Source organism: Hyla sarda, chromosome 11 (genome assembly GCF_029499605.1).
Source record: "Hyla sarda isolate aHylSar1 chromosome 11, aHylSar1.hap1, whole genome shotgun sequence".
Lineage (NCBI taxonomy): Eukaryota > Metazoa > Chordata > Amphibia > Anura > Hylidae > Hyla > Hyla sarda.
The window spans coordinates 102,534,163-102,557,467 of record NC_079199.1 but is presented as its reverse complement, the minus strand read 5'-3'; the positions used below and the strand labels follow the sequence as shown (position 1 = coordinate 102,557,467).

Here is a 23,305-nt window from a genome sequence, read left to right as displayed (position 1 = left end):
AGAAAACCCCCATGATAGATGTTCTTCCCATTACCAGCATTCCTGTATTGCCTGTGCCTATCTTCTGGCCTCTTGTTACCTGACCATTTCTGCCTGTTTTCTGACATTGACTTGCCTGTTGTCTAGGTTTGACCTTTTGCCTGTTTCCTCATGTTGCATTTGCCTTCTGATTTTTTACCACATGTCTCTCTAGGTTTGACCCATAACATGTCTCTTAACCCTTGTGAGTTTGTAGCTTATCTGCCTGTGTGAACATAGTCCAGGGAGGATCGTCGAAGGAGTAAAAGTAGAAGTAGAGGTAGTAAAAAGACACAGGTACACTAAATAGCAGCCCCCTGCTGATGCGTTTCCGCCCTTAATCATGGGTGTTCTGTGGTGCACAACCTTCACATTATATATGGATAAGAACCATAATTAGCTTTCATCTGACCAACCAAGTCAGGAAAAGAAAAGGGTGGACCCCATAAGGCCCATATTCTGTGCAGAGGTGGGAACCCGAAACTGAAGAATGGTGAGCTGGACTTTTTACGTATGTCAGATGTCTGAGTAAGGTGAACATGGCTCTGGCTTTGAGGAGCAGCCCCGTTTCCTCATTGTTGCCATATTAATTGCCAGAATCCATAAACCTGAATGTTTTTACCGTATTTTTCGTCATATAAAACGATAGGATAAAAATCTAGTAAATAAAGATTCAGAACCAAATACAAGTATAGGACAGTGATCTTCAACCTGCGGACCTTCAGATGTTGCAAAACTACAACTCCCAGCATGTCCGGGCATGCTGGGAGTTGTAGTTTTGCAACATCTGGAGGTCCGCAGGTTGAAGACCACTGGTATAGGAGGCAATACTAACGTGTCCCTGCTGCTCCGGACCCGTCAACGCTTCCCTGGATGTCACCCTCCATCGCTGTCGCCGAGTCCCCATCGCTCCGGAATGTCTCTGCTCCCGGGTATCCTCGCTGTCCGTCGCCGCCATCACGTCGCTACGCACGCCGGCGCATGTGCGCGACGACGTGATGATGACAAAGGAGAGCGCCGGCCATGCAGGGGATCCCGGCACAGAGCAGACACGTCTCAAGGGTTAATACAGGGCATCACATGTCCTGTATTAGCCACAGGTCCCGGCCGTTGATGGCCCCAGGGACCACCGCGATAGGACAGGTATTTGCCGTATAAGATGGCGAAAAATACGGTATTTATTTTTTAATGTCTATACAGGGTAGTTCAGGCCCTCCCTACCCCTATAGATCCCATGCCCCTCCCCGATCACAGACTGTAAAATGTTTTTGGTATTCGACTTTGTTTCTTCGATAACGAGTGATGGAGCGGAGTGTTAGTGTAGCATGTGGTATAGTGTATAGTGCAGGGAACCTGTACTGTATATTGTACCGTCATGATTTGTGTGATTGTAATTTAATGTATGACTTGTAATGACGACTGAATGATGAATAAAGCCCTTTCAGTAGTCAGTTCACAACTCCTCTACACAAGTCTAATGCGCCATATGTACAGTTTGCTATAATAATATTGTTCTATATCCTCATCCATCTCAGGCTCCTGTATACCCGCTCCGCTCAATTCCGTTCCAAGTTACAATGTTCAGCATGCATGAAAAATTTGCTGGAAATAAGACGTGGCTTATAATAAAACAATCTGTTCTATCTCCTGTAGAAGCCGGCCTTGGGTATAGAAGTGTCTCATGATTATTATCTATGATTGAGTTTTATTGGTTGTCATTTGCCGAGATCAATCATTTTACATTAATCTTCATTTTGATAGCTGCTTAGAGGAATAATCAGTCTGTGACACTGAAACAAGTCCCCAATCACCGGCTCTCAATGTTCCCGAACGCGTCGCCTGCCTTTCATGTTCTCAAATGAAGAGGGTAAAAAAAATGGTTCCTACTCCCGCTACGGTATTAACCTAAAGCTCTGTCTATGATAAAGTCTCACGAAAAAAGACAAAAATTACAATGTCTTTTAATGTTAACCCTTGGAATAAATTAAAGGGGTATTCCAGGAAAAACTTTTTTTTATATATATCAACTGGCTCCAGAAAGTTAAACAGATTTGTAAATTACTTCTATTAAAAAATCCTAATCCTTTCAGTACTTATGAGCTTCTGAAGTTAAGGTTGTTCTTTTCTGTCTAAGTGCTCTCTGATGACACGTGTCTCGGGAACCGCCCAGTTTAGAGGAGGTTTGCTATGGGGATTTGCTTCCAAACTGGGTGTTTCCTGAGACACGTGTCATCAGTGAGGATTTAGACACACAAGAACAACCTTAACTTCAGAAGCTCATAAGTACTGAAAGGATTAAGATTTTTTAATAGAAGTAATTTACAAATCTGTTTAACTTTCTGTAGCCAGTTGATATATATATATATATATATATATATATATATATATATATAAAGTTTTTTCCTGGAATACCCCTTTCAGGTTATTCCGGGGGCTCCTGTGCCACCTTCTGAATGCACAAGCCTGCAGACCTTGGCACGCTCTGGCCCCCACCCTTGGAGACGGGCTTCAAGCTGATCTCCGAGGGTGGGGTCGAAGTGCACCGAGGAGGAGTAGCCGGCCCCCATAAAGGAGTTTGTCCCCATGATCAGAAATTTATGCCCTATCCCATGAATAGAGCATAGGATAGGGCATACATTTCTGATCACGGGGGCAAACTCCTGTATGGGGGCCGGCTACTCACCCGTCCTCGGCGCACTTTGACCCCACCCTCGGAAATGGGCCAGAAGCCTGTCTCCAAGGGTGGGGGCCGGGGCATGCCAAAGTCTGCAGCCTTGTGCATTCTGGAGGTGGCGAGGACTCTGAATGAGTGGTAGTGTGGGAGAAGCTACTGCTCGCCACCACAAGGGGCAGCACAGAGCAGCGTCTTTCTCAGCATAGATGGCTCTGCACTAGATAAAAAGAGGATACACCAGCTGGCGGGTGTATCTAATTGCTATACGCTGCCGCCAGCGCTCAGGCTGACAAAGTCTATGGTGACCTGGGTTTTATCGAGCCCTGGCTAAGAAACATTTGGGGGTTAACGAGAGGAAAAATGCCTTAAAGGTAAAAGTCATGCCATGAACAAATAGTTAAAAACAAATTGCTGCAAGATAAGCTGAAGAATGTGAAGAAGAAGGGCCCTAAAAATCTATATGGATGGCCCATATTACTGATCAGTGCTATGCCTATGCACTTAATAAAGAGTTATAAATAGTCCCTGTGGGGTCTCAAAAATGTAAAAAAAACTAAAAAAAAAATTATAAAAAGTTCTTATAAATATGAATAAGCTCCTCCCCCAAATAAAAAGTAAACCCTCCCTCTTTTTTACTATTTTCCAGATATAGAAAAATAAAAATATAAAAAATAAACATATTACGTATCACTGCATGCAGAAATGTCCGAACTATTAAACTATAATGTTAACGATCCCGTATGGTGAACAGCGTAAACGTAAAAAAGACCAAAAAGTCCAACATTGCTGATTTTTGGTCACAAGACATCCCAGAAAAAAATGCAACAAAAAAAAAAAAAAGATCAAAAAGGCACATATATGCAAAAAAATAAATTGTACCGATAATAAGTACAGATCACGGAGCCCTTACACAGCCCCGTATATGAAAAAATGAAAAAGTTATAGGGGTCAGAAAAGGACAATTTTAAGCATGCAAATTTTCCTGCAAAAAGTGTTTTTTTTTTTTTTAAAGCAGTACAATAATAGAAAAGCGTGTAAACATGGGTATCGCTTTAATCGTATTGACCCACAGAATAAAGTAAAGTGCACTGCGTAAAAATGTAAACCTCCCCCCCCCCACCACCACCTCCACCATCACCAAAAGTTTATTTTATTTTACATCACTATGGGACTGTGGATGCAAAAATAAAAGCGTTATGGCCCTTAAAAGTTAAGTTAAAGGGGTACTCCGGTGGAAAATATTTTTTTTCATATAAACTGGCTCTAGAAAGTAAAACAGATTTGTACTTCTGCTGTATGCTCCAGAGGAAGTTGTGTAGTTCTTTCCAGTCTGACCACAGTGCTCTCTGCTGACACCTCTGTCCATGTCAGGAATTGTCCAGAGCAGGAGGAAATCCCCATAGAAAACCTCTCCTGCTCCGGACAGTTCCTGACATGGACAGAGGTGTCAGCAGAGAGCACTGCGGTCAGACAGAAAGGAAATTCAAAAAGGAAAGAACTTCCTCTGGAGCCTACAGCAGCTGATAAGTACTGGAAGGATTAAGATTTTTATATACAAGTCATTTACAAATCTGTTTAACTTTCTGGAGCCAGTTGATATGAATTTTTTTTCCACTGGAGTACCCCTTTAAGTCAATTTTTGTTAAATTTAATTTATAGTCTAAAATGGTGGTCTCCAAACCACGGACCTCCAGTCGTTGCAAAGCTAGAACTGCTGTCCGGGCATGCTGGCAGTTGTAGTTTTGCAACAGCTGGAGGTCCGCAGTTTGGAGACCTAGGGTCTAAAGCAGTGGACTTCAACCTGCGGACCTCCAGATGTTGCAAAACTACAACTCCCAGAGTAACCCCTGGTTGAGAAACACTGACCTATACCATATACTACTATATAGTCCAACATGCTGGGAGTTGTAGTTTTGCAACAGCTGGAGGCACCCCTGGTTGGGAAACACTGACCTATACTATATACTACTATGTAGTCCAACATGCTGGGAGTTGTAGTTTTGCAACATCTGGAGGTCCGCAGGTTGAAGACCACTGGTCTAAAGCATAAAGTTGGGAATGATGGTGTTTTTTCTCGTTTTCTTGTAACTTTTTGCGGCGTCGGAGCTTTTCATATAAATCACTCTGAAAAGAAACAAATCTGCACCTTATGTAGAAATCTCAACAATTTCCGACAGGTTGACTTATCCTTGACAGATCCCGGTGGTTCCGCTCCGAGCCGTCGCACCATCTCTCTTTATATCCTACAGAATGAATACGGCTTCATGTCATATCCCAGGAGCCGCGCCGGTCTTAGTTGGGATTTCCCGCTGTTCTTAGATGCAGTGAAAGCCGAGCCCGCGGAAGGTGTGCACGCTTTGTTGTACCATTCGCTCTATGGGTGTCGTGGAATTCTTTTGCCGAGTTCTGCCTCTTACACCATAGGGGGCTTTATTTATCTGTTTATTGCGTTTGGGACATGTAGGATTGAGCACCGGCAGAGATGACGGGAACTTTCCAACAAAGAGAATTAGTATAGGCATTCGCTCATTTTTTTATTTTCGTATAATATCTGGAGGGGAAACCTGTCAGCAGATTTGAGCCCTCCATATTGCTCGCAGTCCTATATACAGTGGTCCCTCAACATACGATGGTAAACCGTTCCAAATGAACCATCGTATGTTGAAACCATCGTATGTTGAGGGATCCGTGCAATGTACAGTATAGGACAGTGGTCTCCAACCTATGGACCTCCAGATGTTGCAAAACTACAACACCCAGCATGCCCGGACAGCCAACGGCTGTCCGGGCATGCTGGGAGTTGTAGTTTTGCAACATCTGGAGGTCCGCAGGTTGAAGACCACTGGTAATGGAGGTTATACTCACGTGTCCCCGCCGCTCTGGACCGTCACCGCTCGTCACCGCTGCCCTGGATGTCGCCTTCCATCGCTGTCCCCGACGCTCCGGAAAGGCCTCTGCTTCCCCGGCATCCTCGCTCTCCGTCGCCGCCATCACGTCGCTACGCACGCAGCTCCTATTGGATGACGGGACGGCGTCCGCAGAGACGTGATGACGATGATGGAGAGCGCCGACGATGCAGGGGATCCGGAAGAGGATGCGCCGGAGCCCCGAGGACAGGTAAGTGATCGTCAGCGGACCACACAGGGCACCGTAAACGGCTATCCGGTGTCAGCTGAAGCAGTCTGCGCTGCCGGATAGCCATTTATGCGATGGCCCCGACATACAAAAGCATCGTATGTTGATGCTGCCTTCAACATGTGATGGCCTCTGAGAGTGATCGTATGCTGGAATGATCATATGTCGGGGCCATCGTAGGTCGGGGGTAACGTAGAAGAGGTTGATAAAGAAAATGTAAGAAAGGGTGCAAAGACTTTGCTGTCACCCTCATAGGAGCCAAATCTAAGCAGAGGATATATAGGTATAGCACGCTCTCCTTAATGGGGTACTCCAGTGGGAATTTTTATTTTTTTAATGAACTGGTGGCAGAAAGTTAAACAGATTAGTAAATTACTTCTATTTCAAAATCTTAATCCTTCCAGTACTTATCAGCTGCTGTATGCTCCACAGGAAGTTCTTTTCTTTTTTAATTGAATTTTGAAAATTTGTCTGAATACAGTGCTCTCTGCTGACACCTCTGTCCATTTCAGGAACTGTCCAGAGCAAATCCCCATAGCAAACCTCTCCTGCTCTGGACAGTTCCTGACATGGACAGAGGGGGCAGCAGAGAGCCCTGTGGGCAAACAGAAAATACATTCAAAAAGAAAATAAATTCCTGTGAAGCATTCAGCAGTTAATAAGTTAATAATGAAAGGATTAAGATTTTTTAAATAGTAATAAATAAGTAATAAAGTAATTTATAAATCTGTTTAACTTTATGGCACCAGTTGATTTAAAAAAATATATATTTTCCACTGGAGTACCCCTTTAACGTGTTGTGCTGCAACCATGTTCGCCTGTCAGTTATCAGGGATGTAGCCTTGACCAGGACCAATACCCAACCAGGGGTCGATTGAATATATGTCGGACTTAATAAAAATAATAAAAAATACCTTTAATAACAAAGCGGGCAATGCGTTTCAGGAGGATCTCCCTTCCTCAGGTCTAACAAGTGGGAAGTGTAATGATGCTGAAGAAACATGGACCCATTTCCTGTTACAGCAAGTGTCCAGGAGGGGAGCTCTTTGTGTTAGGTGCCCAGAGCTTTCCTGGCCTCTCTTCTCAGCTCTGGCATCCAATTCGGAGGCGACTAGAGCTGTCAATCATAACTGAGAGGAAGGTCCGAGGGAGTGGTTAATACAGGCAGCTAACAAGAAGAGTCCGCCTCCTGGACACTTGCCATATCAGCGGCTAGAACCTCAGACAATGGGAGATTGGTTGCATGACTGTTGTTGAGCATGGCACATCGACACCCGCCATGTCATTATCTCTGACGGCAGGTTTGGGTTTTTTGCTTGAAGAATGGATCCATGCCGGATTTTAGTTCTATCTGGCTGTTGCTATGGTTTGTGCCTCTCCACGCTTATTTAAAGGGGTATTCCAGGATTTTTTTTTATTTGACTATGCTACAGGGGCTGTAAAATTAATGTGGTCCATAATATAGTGTCTGTACCTGTGTGTGACGGTTTTCTCACAATTCTTCTGTGATTTTCACCTCAATATTTATTTTTACCAGCATACAAAATGACTGTTGTCTCAGATTTTTCCCAGGTTGCAATGCGGCCGAGACCTGACATCACTAGTCAGCTGATGACAGGGAGCCTGTCTGCTTCAATGGGTGGAGGGATCGCTTGGTGGGGGAGAGATCAATCTGCAACTAATGCAACAGCTAATGGACACCCCGGAAGAAGCCTTCATTGGTGAAACGTTGGGTGGCGGGTGGCTGTAGCATTGTACTCTCTGCTCCACTTGGTAAAGTATTTCCTTATATTGTCTAGCTTAGGGTTTGTTCTACTTATAATGCGCTTTTGATCCCCTGGGGCTCTCTCTTGCTCTTTGATTTTCTGTATTTAATTGCGATCCGAGCATTGCCGGATCAGTTCCTAATATCTATTCCACAACCCTTGAGCCGTAGCCTCCCTCATTAATTCATGGGAAACAATACTTATGTGCACTATTTATTTAACTCTTTCCCTGGCAGACAAGCATAGCCCCCGTTCTTCTCTCTCAGCATCTCTTGGATTCATGTTTACTACTATATATGTATTCTTTTAAATTATTTTAAATGTCTTGTCATTTTTCATATTAATAAAGTATACTTTGTGTCAATTATGTCCTGTTTGACGCCTTTTTCTTTATGAATTATTCTAATGCAACAGCTGTAGGCACCCTGATTGAAAACCACAGGTCTTTTGAATGGATGCAGCTCATTTATGTTTCAATGGGTGGGGTGGCTGATGTGTGGGAGGGAGTAAAATGGAATTGTGGGATTTGTAGTCAAAAAAGAAACGTCAAACAGGAAATACCAGTTCACAAAAAGCTAGCCACAGTGTTATGGTAATCTCACAGCATAGCCATTTATCCCCAAGACAAGTGCAGATCCTTCCTAAGCATGTCCATTACTGTCTGCCAGGTACGTACTAAAATCACCTTATAGTGGAGAACCCCTTTAAGGTACCATTTGCCTCTCTGTAGGTTCCGGTAATCTTGCTTTTGCCATTCAATCTGTCTCTCCTCTCTGTCCTGTTTGGCTGCTATAGCCAACATCTGGTTTGTTACCCTGGGTCTGCTGCTAGCTTGTAAAAACCCAACTCCTATAAAAAAAATAAAAACAAGCTATAAGGACATAGCGGGTGTCAATCTACCATGCATAACAATCTCAGCCTAAGGTGTCTATATAACCATCTCCCCGTCCTTTGTATAGGGCTGACGGGAGTGTCCAGGGCTCCATAGAGATGACAGTATGATATTTGCTTACATCCAGCCACTGAAATATCTGGTAATTCGAACCTATTAAATAGCCTTTCTATACTTTAGAAGACAAGTTGCGCAAAGTTAATAAGAAGACCTTCAGCTATGATCTGTACGCTATGGTATTTCGAGCACCATTAAATCAGAACTAAAAATGTCAGACATGTCTACAGCCATAGTAACGGAAAAGCTCATAGGAATTAGCAAGACAGGACATGGTTTGGGTTTATCTGAAGTCTCCGGAAAGAACATGTATGATGGTTGTCCTTGTATTTGAACAGGGAGCGGAGAAGAGGGCCCCCCGGTGAAAAAGGACAGCCTGGAACGACTAACCCTCCCCACCGGACGGTCCCTGCAGCATAGATGGCCCGGACCACATCACCCTTCCTTCCCACCGAGGGGAGGTGAGTAGAGAACTAAAGGAGGGTCTGGATGATGACGAAGGCCCGCAGTGGTCTTCAACCTGCAGACCTTCAGATGTTTCAAAACTACAACTCCCAGCCTGCCCGGACAGCCAACGGCTGTCCGGGCATGCTGAGAGGTGTAGTTTTGCAACATCTGGAGGTCCGCAGGTTGAAGACCACTGAGAAGGGATTGACAGGCAATGATGATGGGGGGCTGGATGATGACATGGGGGGATGATGTATTTCCCACTCTAGGCTTATAGTCGACTCAATAACTTTTCCTGGGTTTTTGGGGTGAAATTAGGGGCCTGGGCTTATATTCGGGTCGGCTTATACTCGAGTATATACGGTACGCGTTTCAAGCATCAAACGCTCTTAGTTTCACCTAAGAGGCTTGGAGATGATTTGATATGGTCATATTGGAAAAGAATGTGGCCTCAAGGGTGAGATTAGGGCTGGACCTGAGCCACAGTTGGCCAAATTATGAAGGTTCGTTTAGAGCATCGGGTGCAGTGCCGGAGGCTCGTGACGTCACGGCAGAGCCCCGCTCGTGATGTTATGGCCACGTCCCCTCAATGCAAGTCTATGGGAGGGGGCGTGACATCCGTCACGCCCCCTCCCATAGACTTGCATTAAGGGGACGTGGCCATGACGTCACGAGCCTCTGCCCAGCATCGCCAGTTATCCGGCATGGAGCGAAGTTCTCTCCGTGCCGCAGCTGAGATGAGCACTGTGGCCAGACAGAAAATTAATTCAAAAAGAAAAGAACTTCCTGTGGAGCATATAGCAGCTACTGTACTGGAAGGATTAAGATTTTTAAATCGAAGTAATTCACAAATCTGTTTAACTTTCTGGCACGCGTTGATTTAAAAAAAAATTTTTTCCAGTGGAGTACCCCTTTAACTACTAAAAATTTGCTGGATTCAGTGTCTGACGCAGCAAATCACAACAGAAAAGACATGAGATTTCTCTCGGCGATGAAATTATTGTTAAAGGATGTGACAGTGCCTCGGAAAATAATAACTTATGGGGATTTACTGAGTTACTCGGCTCATTGAGGATGATGGAGAGATGGAGACGAAATGCAGCAGAAAAATAGGCTATAGTGTTTAATCTTATATACAAAAAACTTCCAAAAGACAACGAAAAATATTGGCAGACAAGGGAAGACTGTAGGGAAATAAATGTAACCATAATGAAACCATAGTAAGAACACAGAGAAAATACAGGAAATTAAGAAAATGTTTGTATGTTACAATAAAAGTGAAATATCATTAAAAAAAAAGCCAAAAAGAATAAGAATAACAACACCAAATCACGCCCCCCCCCCCTTCCTCCTTTGCAATCTCAAGAACCTGAGTTACGTCTAGGAATGGATGGAAGGTGGAGCGCTGTACCCAAGTACCTCTGGCACTCCCATAGACAATAAATGGAACGGCTTCAAGGCTGACTACAATACAGCAAAAGGAGCACAAATACAGAACAGTACACTTAGGTCCAACGTAGGGGTAGCCTTGGAGTACAGACATCATCACCCTGAATTAGAAATTTAAGTCATATCATCAAAAAGCGTAGTATAGTACTGAAATATAGTTATAAAGTATAGTGTAGTACAGTAATACTGTTTGGTGTAGTATAGTAATATAGTGATATAGTATAGTGTAGTATAGTAATAGTATAGTGTAGTATAGTAATATAGTCATATAGTATAGTGTAGTATAGTAATACTGTTTAGTGTAGTATAGTAATATAGTGATATAGTATAGTGTAGTACAGTAATACTGTTTGGTGTAGTATAGTAATATAGTGATATAGTATAGTGTAGTATAGTAATAGTATAGTGTAGTATAGTAATATAGTCATATAGTATAGTGTAGTATAGTAATACTGTTTAGTGTAGTATAGTAATTGTTACGCCGAGCGCTCCGGGTCCCCGCTCCTCCCCGGAGCGCTCGCTTCTCTCTCGCTACCGCAGCGCTCCGGGCAGCTCCACTGACCCGGTGCGCTGCGATACCGTCTCCAGCCGGGATGCGATTCGCGATGCGGGTAGCGCCCGCTCGCGATGCGCATCCCGGCTCCCGTACCTGACTCGCTCTCCGTCTGTCCTGTCCCGGCGCGCGCGGCCCCGCTCCCTAGGGCGCGCGCGCGCCGGGTCTCTGCGATTTAAAGGGCCACTGCGCCGCTGATTGGCGCAGTGGTTCCAATTAGTGTTTCACCTGTGCACTCCCTATTTATACCTCACTTCCCCTTCACTCCCTCGCCGGATCTTGTTGCCATTGTGCCAGTGAAAGCGTTTCCTTGTGTGTTCCTAGCCTGTGTTCCAGACCTCCTGCCGTTGCCCCCGACTACGATCCTTGCTGCCTGCCCCGACCTTCTGCTACGTCCGACCTTGCTTCTGTCTACTCCCTTGTACCGCGCCTATCTTCAGCAGTCAGAGAGGTTGAGCCGTTGCTAGTGGATACGACCTGGTCACTACCGCCGCAGCAAGACCATCCCGCTTTGCGGCGGGCTCTGGTGAAAACCAGTAGTGACTTAGAACCGATCCACTAGCACGGTCCACGCCAATCCCTCTCTGGCACAGAGGATCCACTACCTGCCAGCCGGCATCGTGACAGTAGATCCGGCCATGGATCCCGCTGAAGTACCTCTGCCAGTTGTCGCCGACCTCACCACGGTGGTCGCCCAGCAGTCACAACAGATAGCGCAACAAGGCCAACAGCTGTCTCAACTGACCGTGATGCTACAGCAGCTACTACCACAGCTTCAGCAATCATCTCCTCCGCCAGCTCCTGCACCTCCTCCGCAGCGAGTGGCCGCTTCTGGTCTACGACTATCCTTGCCGGATAAATTTGATGGGGACTCTAAATTCTGCCGTGGCTTTCTTTCCCAATGTTCCCTGCACTTGGAGATGATGTCGGACCAGTTCCCTACTGAAAGGTCTAAGGTGGCTTTCGTAGTCAGCCTTCTGTCTGGAAAAGCTCTGTCATGGGCCACACCGCTCTGGGACCGCAATGATCCTGTCACTGCCTCTGTACACTCCTTCTTCTCAGAAATTCGAAGTGTCTTTGAGGAACCTGCCCGAGCCTCTTCTGCTGAGACTGCCCTGTTGAACCTGGTCCAGGGTAATTCTTCCGTTGGCGAGTACGCCGTACAATTCCGTACTCTTGCTTCAGAATTATCCTGGAATAATGAGGCCCTCTGCGCGACCTTTAAAAAAGGCCTATCCAGCAACATTAAAGATGTTCTGGCCGCACGAGAAATCCCTGCTAACCTACATGAACTCATCCATCTTGCCACTCGCATTGACATGCGTTTTTCCGAAAGGCGTCAGGAGCTCCGCCAGGATATGGACTTTGTTCGCACAAGACGTTTTTTCTCCCCGGCTCCTCTCTCCTCTGGTCACCTGCAATCCGTTTCTGTGCCTCCCGCCGTGGAGGCTATGCAGGTCGACCGGTCTCGCCTGACACCTCAAGAGAGGACACGACGCCGCATGGAGAATCTCTGTCTGTACTGTGCCAGTACCGAACACTTCCTGAAGGATTGTCCTATCCGTCCTCCCCGCCTGGAAAGACGTACGCTGACTCCGCACAAAGGTGAGACAGTCCTTGATGTCTACTCTGCTTCTCCACGTCTTACTGTGCCTGTGCGGATATCTGCCTCTGCCTTCTCCTTCTCTACTATGGCCTTCTTGGATTCCGGATCTGCAGGAAATTTTATTTTGGCCTCTCTCGTCAACAGGTTCAACATCCCAGTGACCAGTCTCGCCAGACCCCTCTACATCAATTGTGTAAACAATGAAAGATTGGATTGTACCATACGTTTCCGCACGGAGCCCCTTCTAATGTGCATCGGACCTCATCACGAGAAGATTGAATTTTTGGTCCTCCCCAATTGCACTTCCGAAATCCTCCTTGGACTACCCTGGCTTCAACTCCATTCCCCAACCCTGGATTGGTCCACTGGGGAGATCAAGAGTTGGGGGCCCTCTTGTTTCAAGGACTGCCTAAAACCGGTTCCCAGTACCCCTTGCCGTGTCTCTGTGGTTCCCCCTGTAACCGGTCTCCCTAAGGCCTATATGGACTTTGCGGATGTTTTTTGCAAAAAACAAGCTGAGACTCTACCTCCTCACAGGCCTTATGATTGTCCTATTGACCTCCTCCCGGGCACTACTCCACCCCGGGGCAGAATCTATCCTCTGTCCGCCCCAGAGACTCTTGCTATGTCGGAGTACATCCAGGAAAATTTAAAAAAAGGCTTTATCCGTAAATCCTCAAATGGGGTCACTCCTCCCATCTCGCAGGTCATACAGGCATCAAGAAATCTGTGCAACTCATCTCTCGCTTCTATTGGTGGCCGACTCTGGAGACGGATGTCGTGGACTTTGTGCGAGCCTGCACTGTCTGTGCTCGGGATAAGACTCCTCGCCAGAAGCCCGCTGGTTTTCTTCATCCTCTGCCTGTCCCCGAACAGCCTTGGTCTCTGATTGGTATGGATTTTATTACAGACCTACCCCCATCCCGTGGCAACACTGTTGTTTGGGTGGTCGTTGATCGATTCTCCAAGATGGCACATTTCATCCCTCTTCCTGGTCTTCCTTCAGCGCCTCAGTTGGCTAAACAATTTTTTGTACACATTTTTCGTCTTCACGGGTTGCCCACACAAATAGTCTCGGATAGAGGCGTCCAATTCGTGTCAAAATTCTGGAGGGCTCTCTGTAAACAACTCAAGATTAAATTAAACTTTTCTTCTGCATATCATCCTCAATCCAATGGACAAGTAGAAAGAATTAACCAGGTCTTGGGTGATTATTTACGACATTTTGTTTCCTCCCGCCAGGATGATTGGGCAGATCTTCTACCATGGGCCGAATTCTCGTATAACTTTAGAGTCTCTGAATCTTCCTCCAAATCCCCATTTTTCGTGGTGTACGGCCGTCACCCTCTTCCCCCCCTCCCTACTCCCTTGCCCTCTGGTTTGCCCGCGGTAGATGAAGTGACTCGTGATCTTTCCACCATATGGAAAGAGACCCAAGTTTCTCTTTTACAGGCTTCATCTCGCATGAAAAAGTTTGCCGATAAGAAAAGAAGAGCTCCCCCCATTTTTGCTCCCGGAGACAAGGTATGGCTCTCCGCTAAATATGTCCGCTTTCGTGTCCCCAGTTACAAACTGGGTCCACGCTATCTTGGTCCCTTCAAAGTCTTGTGCCAAATTAATCCTGTCTCTTACAAACTTCTTCTTCCTCCTTCTCTCCGTATTCCTAATGCCTTTCATGTCTCTCTTCTTAAACCACTCATCATCAACCGTTTCTCTCCCAAATTAGTTTCTCCCACTCCTGTCTCCGGTTCTTCTGACGTCTTCTCAGTGAAAGAGATACTGGCCTCCAAGACGGTCAGAGGTAAAAAGTTCTTTTTGGTGGATTGGGAGGGCTGTGGACCTGAAGAGAGATCCTGGGAACCTGAGGACAACATCCTAGACAAAAGTCTGCTCCTCAGGTTCTCAGGCTCTAAGAAGAGGGGGAGACCCAAGGGGGGGGGGTACTGTTACGCCGAGCGCTCCGGGTCCCCGCTCCTCCCCGGAGCGCTCGCTTCTCTCTCGCTACCGCAGCGCTCCGGGCAGCTCCACTGACCCGGTGCGCTGCGATACCGTCTCCAGCCGGGATGCGATTCGCGATGCGGGTAGCGCCCGCTCGCGATGCGCATCCCGGCTCCCGTACCTGACTCGCTCTCCGTCTGTCCTGTCCCGGCGCGCGCGGCCCCGCTCCCTAGGGCGCGCGCGCGCCGGGTCTCTGCGATTTAAAGGGCCACTGCGCCGCTGATTGGCGCAGTGGTTCCAATTAGTGTTTCACCTGTGCACTCCCTATTTATACCTCACTTCCCCTTCACTCCCTCGCCGGATCTTGTTGCCATTGTGCCAGTGAAAGCGTTTCCTTGTGTGTTCCTAGCCTGTGTTCCAGACCTCCTGCCGTTGCCCCCGACTACGATCCTTGCTGCCTGCCCCGACCTTCTGCTACGTCCGACCTTGCTTCTGTCTACTCCCTTGTACCGCGCCTATCTTCAGCAGTCAGAGAGGTTGAGCCGTTGCTAGTGGATACGACCTGGTCACTACCGCCGCAGCAAGACCATCCCGCTTTGCGGCGGGCTCTGGTGAAAACCAGTAGTGACTTAGAACCGATCCACTAGCACGGTCCACGCCAATCCCTCTCTGGCACAGAGGATCCACTACCTGCCAGCCGGCATCGTGACAGTAATATAGTGATATAGTATAGTGTAGTATAGTAATACTGTTTAGTGTAGTATAGTAATATAGTGATATAGTATAGTGTAGTATAGTAATACTGTTTAGTGTAGTATAGTAATATAGTGATATAGTACAGTGTGATATAGTATAGTGTAGTATAGTAATAGTTTAGTGTAGTATAGTAATATAGTGATATAGTATAGTGTAGTACAGTAATACGGTTTAGTGTAGTACAGTAATACTGTTTAGTGTAGTATAGTTATATAGTGATATAGTACAGTGTGATATAGTATAGTGAGTACAGTAATAGTTTGGTGTAGTATAGTAATATAGTGATATCGTACAGTGTAGTATAGTAATAGTGTAATATAGCATAGTGTAGTATAGTTATATAGTGATATAGTATAGTGTAGTGTAGTAAGTGTGTGATATAGTATGGTGTAGTATAGTTATATAGTGATATAGTATAGTATACGTATATATGTGTGTGTGCATGTGTGTGTTTATTGGATAGTACAGTTATGTAAAATAGTATAGTAATACAGTGGTCATATAGTATAGCAGCATTGTATATATATATATATATATATATATATTATAGTACTATAGATATTATAAAGCAGTATAGTATAGTAGACTGTAGTTAAGTATTATAAAGTAGTACAGAATAGTAATATAGTGATATTCTATAGTATAGTGTGTGCGATCTCCTGCACCACCCGACAATCTAAACAAACGCCGGATTCCTGTGGCAGTGGTCGTGATGACCCGGGCACGCCCCCTTGTGACATCACGCCCCCTCCATTCATGTCTATGGGAGGGGGCGTGGGCGTGACATCACGATCACGGCCTCCGACTCCGAGCGTTGTAAATTAAATTGTACTACATTTGTTTTGGACCCTATTTTTGGTGACTGTCCATTAGTGGCAGATGATCGTCCTCGTGAGCGTATATCGGGGCCAAAGGTCACAAATGGATCTTTTTGTAGTAAACAGAGATGATTTGGTGGCCCATGCATGTGAGAATGAGATTTTCTTATAAATGCAGAATGACAAATATAATCACATTTATGAATTTTATGACAAAATAGTCCCCGTTACTGTCCTACAAAGCACATCAGCCATCGCCTCAGTTAGCCTCTATTCTACTGGGTAAAACACACAACAGGTCCCTATGTTCTTATGTTTTACGGCTTGGTCGGAACACCATGGTTACAGGAACCAGCCATGTGTAATTGGAAACGAAATTGTAATTATAGGTTGACAAACTCGGTGGATGAACAAAGATTTCTGCCGTATCCAAATTCCTGGAAAATAATTTTCCCACTAATTTTGCTGCAGATGACTGACATCATCAATTTTCCATAAGTGACGATAACGTAGTTTCTCAGATTTTTATGAGATACAGTTGGTACATGGAGGCTCTAGTACCCTGTCAGCCACATCTAGCCTAGATACAAGATGAGATACAGTTGGGATACATGGAGGCTGTTGTACAGTGTTGGGTGCCTCTAGCCTTGATCCAAGAGGCTTAAAGGGGTACTACCGTGCTGATAACTTATCCCGTATCTAAAGGATAGGGGATAAGTTGTCTGATCGCGCAGGGTCCCGCCGCTGGGGACCCCCGCGATCTCGCACACAGCACCCCGCTCTCATCAGGCCCCGGAGCGAACATCCTCTCCAGGTCTGATGACTGCCGATCCCGGCGTGACGTCACAGCTCCGCCCCCATGTGACGTCACACTCCGCCCCTCAATGAAAGTTTATGGCAGGGGGCGAGACAGGGGGATGTTCACTCCGGGGCCTGAGGAGAGCGGGGTGCTGCGTGCGAGATTGCGGGGGGTCCCGCACGATCAGGCAACTCATCCCCTCACCTTTAGATACGGGATAAGTTGTCAGCACGGTAGTACCCCTTTAAGTAGCCTTTTGGGCACCTCTAGCCTGGATACAAGATTACATATACAAGATACAGTTGGGAAACATGGAGGCTCTAGTATCCTGTCTGCTACCCCTAGCCTGGATACAAGATGAGATACGGTTGGGATACATGGAGGCTCTTGTAACCTGTTGGTCACCTTTAACTCAGATACAAGATATGATACAGTTGGGATACATGTTTGATTTCTTATAAATCTGGTGATCAGGCGGGACAAGGAAGTTTTACAATCTGGGGTCGAAATTCCTGGGAAACCCTTGCTGTGTGTGGGCGACCATTATCCTGCTGGAAAAAAAAGTTGGAAGCCAAGAGAAGCCACAAATGTGTCAGCAGGATGTCCTGCACATATCGCGGAGGTGTTAGCATCCCTCATATCACTTCTAGGGGTGACCGACTCTGATATGCAATGGCTCCCCAGACCATCACACTGCAGGGGGCAGTATCACTCCACAGAAGCAAAGGTAGGATTAAAGCATTACCACAAGGCCTCTATACTCCATCCTGACTATCATTGGTTCCCAAACAGGACCTGGAATTACCGCTAAAGACATACATATGTAGAGTAGTAGAGTCATGTCGAGCAGTCACTGATCTCTCACCAAGAGGTGCACTACCCGAAAGTAAATAGAGTTTACAGCAATACCTTATAGAGACCTTTATTTGTGTCAATCGACCAAAGTAATTGCAAGGTATTTTTCCACCTGCTAAGCCATTTAATGGCAAAGTGGATCAACTTGTCTTTGCTTTAATGTGTTCCAGATGTGTCTACAGGAATGGTTACTACTCTACTGCATATAGCGGAACCCTAGATGCACCTACAATTACCACCCATAATTACAGAACTCCTGTGTGGTATAGATGGGGATGTACGAGTCATTGAACCGCGTACAGGCAAGTCATTTGCGCTATAATTATACCCCTCTTCGTTATTGCCATGCACTCTTGCATAGAAAGTGGCAATTTCTGTGGAGGCAGATGTAAAAGGCTAATAAGCTTCCAATAGAAGCGCAAAGACTACATCTGTAGCTAAAGGGTAAACAATGTATCAGAAGCGGCAGCCGGAATCAATACTAATCCTAACAATGGAGGCCAGGATTTCCTTTCCTCTATCTGTGCAACTAGATTGATGCTATAATAAGATTTAAAGGGGTATTCCGGACAAAAACATTTTATCCCCTATCCAAAGGGGATAAGATGTCTGATCGCAGGGGGCCCGCTGCTGAGACCCCCACGCGATCTCCCTGCAGCACCCGCATTCTATGCTGGTGCTGCATCTCCAGTTTCGGAAAGCTCCGGGTTTCCAGGACTGGGGACGGGACCTCACGCTATGCCCCCTCCATTCATGTCTATGGGAGGGGGCGTGACGTCCGTCATGCCCCCTCCCATAGACATGAATGGAGGGGGCGCTGCGTGACGTCACGTCCCCAGTCCCGGAAACTCGGAGCTTTCCGAAACTGGAGATGCAGCACCCGCAAAGAATGGGGGTGGGGGGGGGGGGTCTCAGCAGTGGGCCCCCCTCAATCAGACATCTTATCCCCTATCCTTTGGACTCGGAGGTTTCCAAAACTGGAGATGCAGTAATGATTCGGAGATTCATCTCTTTCATAATTTAATGCTGGTGATTAAAAAAGTTGAATTACAGTGGTCCCTCAACATACGATGGTAATTTGTTCCAAATGAACCATCGTTTGTTGAAACCATCGTATGTTGAGGGATCCGTGCAATGAAAAGTATAGGAAGTTGTACTCACCAGTCCCCGCCGCTCCGGACCGTCACCGCTGCCCTGGATGTCCCCGTGGTGTCCCCGACGCTCCGGACATCTCTGCTTCCCCAGGATCCTCGCTCCCCGCCCAGAAACTACAATTATGCCTCTGTCTGTCACATACAGTGATCCCTCAACATACGATGGTAATCCGTTCCAAATGGACCATCGTTTGTTGAAACCATCGTATGTTGAGGGATCCGTGCAATGAAAAGTATAGGAAGTTGTACTCACCAGTCCCCGCCGCTCCGGACCGTCACCGCTGCCCTGGATGTCCCCGTGGTGTCCCCGACACTCCGGACATCTCTGCTTCCCCAGGATCCTCGCTCCCCGCCCAGAAACTACAATTATGCCTCTGTCTGTCACATACAGTGATCCCTCAACATACGATGGTAATCCGTTCCAAATGGACCATCGTTTGTTGAAACCATCGTATGTTGAGGGATCTGTGCAATGTAAAGTATAGGACAGTGGTCTACAACCTGCGGACTTCTAGATGTTGCAAAACTACAACACCACCCGGGCATGCTGGGAGTTGTAGTTTTGCAACATCTGGAGGTCCGCAGGTTGAAGACCACTACCGTAGTATTAAAGATTGTACTCACCTGTCCCCGCCTCTCCGGACCGTCACCACTCGTCACCGCTGCCCTGAATGTTGCCGTCCATTGGCGCGTCCCCGGGGTGTCCCTGACGCTCCGGCAAGGCCTCTGCTTCCCCGGCATCCGTGCTCTCCGTCGCCGCTATCACGTCGCTACGCACGCCGCTCCTATTGGATGACGGGACGGCGTGCGTAGCCACATGATGACGACGATGGAGAGTGCCGACGATGCAGGGTTCCCGAAGAGGACGCGCTGGAGCCCCGAGGACAGGTAAGTGATCATCACCGGAGCACACGGGGCACCGTAAATGGCTATCCGGGGGCAGCTGAAGCAGTCTGCGCTGCCGGATAGCCATTTATGTGACATACAAAAGCCTCGTATATTGATGCTGCCTTCAACATGCGATGGCCTCTGAGAGTGATCGTATGCTGAAATGATCGTATGTCGGGGCCATCGTAGGTCGGGGGGTCCCTGTATTAAGTGAGCAACAATGCATACAGTACTGTGTGTCCAGTCAAGGTCCAGAACAATGATCAGTGGAGACCAGTCACCAATAGAGCGACCGGGGATTGGGCAGATGGCGGACAATCCTTTTACCATTAGTTCATGATATGTTTACTATGTTCTCTGACATCTCCCATTGATTTGCATTATCCATGATAGGCCCGGCCTAGTCTAAGCAATCGATTACCGAATCATTTCCCATATAAGCAGCAGATTGAGCTCCAATAAACCAGAACCATTTTCTGGCTGTGCTTTTATGGGTAGATTGAAAAGCTTTATTGGCCGAGTCGTGGAATTCTGTGAGCATGATTGAAACGCGGCGGCGGGAAGCTCGTATTTCCACCGACTCGGGGTCGCTGTGTTAATTATAAATGGCAGATAACAATGAGCGGGAGCTGATACTTTCTTCCTCTGCTTCCAGGGCTAGAAATGTGTGTTTTTTCCTGATAAACAGAACGTCTATAAATATCTTTCACTTTACAGGAACACAGTCCGAGGGCAGAAAGCCAGAGAATTATTTCAGCACCTTTTCCAATAAACCTGAAAAGGTCACCTTACCCACATCAAACGTAAAAACACGGAGCCTGCCATTACAGGTCACAGCCATGACAATGTCTTTCTGTTGTAGAACTAGCTCCATAGAGGAAAAGGCTATCGGGATGCAGCAGAGCTGAACAATGTCATTTAAATGGGCATTGTCATTAAAACTAATTTTTGCTATTGCACTCCTTGTGGTAAATAAAAATAATCTTTCCTTTTGCACTTAAATTTTTTAAATCTTTCTAATGTACTTATTAAAAAAAATGAAGTTTTCTACGTTTTATTTGTGTTTAAAATAGCTGCCACTAGGTGTCCCCCTACTTGTCCAGAGCACATTTCCACCCATCTCTTGCACAGACTTTGGACTCCTGCTGGCCTGGCAGAATCCAAAATCAGGAAATGCAGTCTGGAGTGCTAAGGGGGGGGGGGGGGAGCAGCCTTAGCCAATCATAGCTCATCTCACACTGAACTGCTCTGGGCTGTGTGTAGCAAAGTGAGGGAGGAAGTTCTCCCCTATATGGCTTCAGATGATGTCACAGGATATGAGGACAAAATATGAGGATGGGATATGAGGGCGGGATATGAGGACGGGATATGAAGACGGGATATGAGGACAGGATATGAGGTTGGGATATGAGGACAGGATATGAGGATGGGATATGAGGGCGGGATATGAGGACGGGATATGAGGACAGGATATGAGGATGGGAAATGAAGACAGGATATGAGGTCGAAATATATGGATGGGATGTGAGGTCGAGTTAGGAAGACGAAATATGAGGTCGGAATAGGAGGACGGGATATAAGGTCAAAATATATGGACGGGATATGAGAACAGAATGTGATGTCAGAATATGAGGACAAGAACGTCATTGTTTCTTTTCCTCTCCCACAAGGTTTAGTTAGGAAGTCTTGGCAATGCAGGGTACTCTGCTAGTTTTTCGTTAAAAAAAATATACATATATATATAAATAAATAAAATGACCAAGGTGTGTAGGCACAACTAAAACTGCAATCCAAATATAACCATTTTTAAATATTTTTACTGATCTTCTACATGGTTTTGTCCATACTGCGTTATTCCAGCTGCTCAGGAGTTAATAAGGTACGTGCACCCAGGCTAGAGGATATCCACAGACCACAGAGTTGGCAGCCAGACCTCCATCTCACCTGGTCTTAGTGCCATTTACAGGCCGCCAGGACCCAGGGGAACCCCCTGACCTTTGGGCTGTCATGGCTGCAATTCTTCTGCTTAATCTCTGGTACTCACAGCGGTCTCTAGTTTGCTAATGCCTTAGGTGAAAGCTCATTTTGCCACCCCTACTGGGTGACACACTGTAACACACCCCCTCCTCATGTAATCTCCCTACTACTGGGGTGACACACTGTAACAAATCTCCTCCTCATGTAATCTCCTTACTACTGGGGTGACACACTGTAACAAACCTCCTCCTCATGTAATCTCCTTACTACTCTGGTGACACACTGTTACAAATCTCCTCCTCATTTAATCTCCTTACTACTGGGGTGACACACTGTTACAAATCTCCTCCTCATTTAATCTCCTTACTACTGGGGTGACACACTGTAACAAACCTCCTCCTCATGTAATCACCTTACTACTGGGGTGACACACTGTAACAATCCTCCTCCTCATGTAATCTCCCTACTACTGGGGTGACACACTGTAACAAATCTCCTCCTCATGTAATCTCCTTACTACTGGGGTGACACACTGTAACAACCCCCTCCTCATGTAATCTCCCTACTACTGGGGTGACACACTGTAACAAATCTCCTCCTCATGTAATCTCCTTACTACTGGGGTGACACACTGTAACAAACCTCCTCCTCATGTAATCTCCTTACTACTCTGGTGACACACTGTAACAAATCTCCTCCTCATTTAATCTCCTTACTACTGGGGTGACACACTGTAACAAACCTCCTCCTCATGTAATCTCCTTACTACTGGGGTGACAAACTGTAACAAACCCCCTCCTCATGTAATCTCCTTACTACTGGGGTGACACACTGTAACAAACCCCCTCCTCATGTAATCTCCTTACTACTGGGGTTACACACTGTAACAAACCTCCTTCTCATGTAATTATTTACCAATGGGGTGACACACTGTAACAAACCTCCTCCTCATGTAATCACCTTATTACTGGGATGACACACTGTAACAAACCTCCTCCTCATGTAACCTCCTTACTACTGGGGTGACACACTGTAACAAACCTCCTCCTCATGTAATCACCTTATTACTGGGATGACACACTGTAACAAACCTCCTCCTCATGTAATCACCTTATTACTGGGATGACACACTGTAACAAACCCCCTCCTCATGTAATCTCCTTACACCTTGGGGGGGGGGGGGCTTGTTAGGGTTTTTCTGGATGGGCGGGTGCTTCAGATGCTGGCTAACTTTATTGCTGCAGGCATGGCGGCGCCCCCATTAAGAGTGCGCTCTAGGCGGCTGCCTATTTTGCCTATAGGCGGAGCCGGCCCTGGGACCTTGTATGCACTGCAGCAGGGCAATGTCCTAAAGCCATTAATCTAACTGCTCCACAACCATGAATAGCTGGACTAAAGGGAAGTTAGTGTAACATCTAACATTTGGGAATCTAACATTGGAAAATTGCGTAGACTATGATAATAGAGAAGTTCATTAAGCTGTGACAGTAAACACTCATTGACTTATTTATCTCCCTCCGGGG

General features: G+C 46.3%; 1 protein-coding gene across 1 annotated transcript in view; it reads left to right on the top strand.

Annotated features, from left to right (window-relative positions):
* Nucleotides 1-8,947: 8,947 nt before the first annotated feature.
* Nucleotides 8,948-23,305, top strand: part of LOC130295768 (protein-L-isoaspartate(D-aspartate) O-methyltransferase-like) — a 134,896-nt gene continuing 120,538 nt past the window's right edge. Inside the window, exon 1 of the mRNA XM_056546853.1 lies at nucleotides 8,948-9,003. Coding sequence (XP_056402828.1) covers nucleotides 8,963-9,003 — 41 coding nt within the window. The 5' untranslated portion in view covers nucleotides 8,948-8,962. The remainder of the gene's footprint in view (nucleotides 9,004-23,305) is intronic.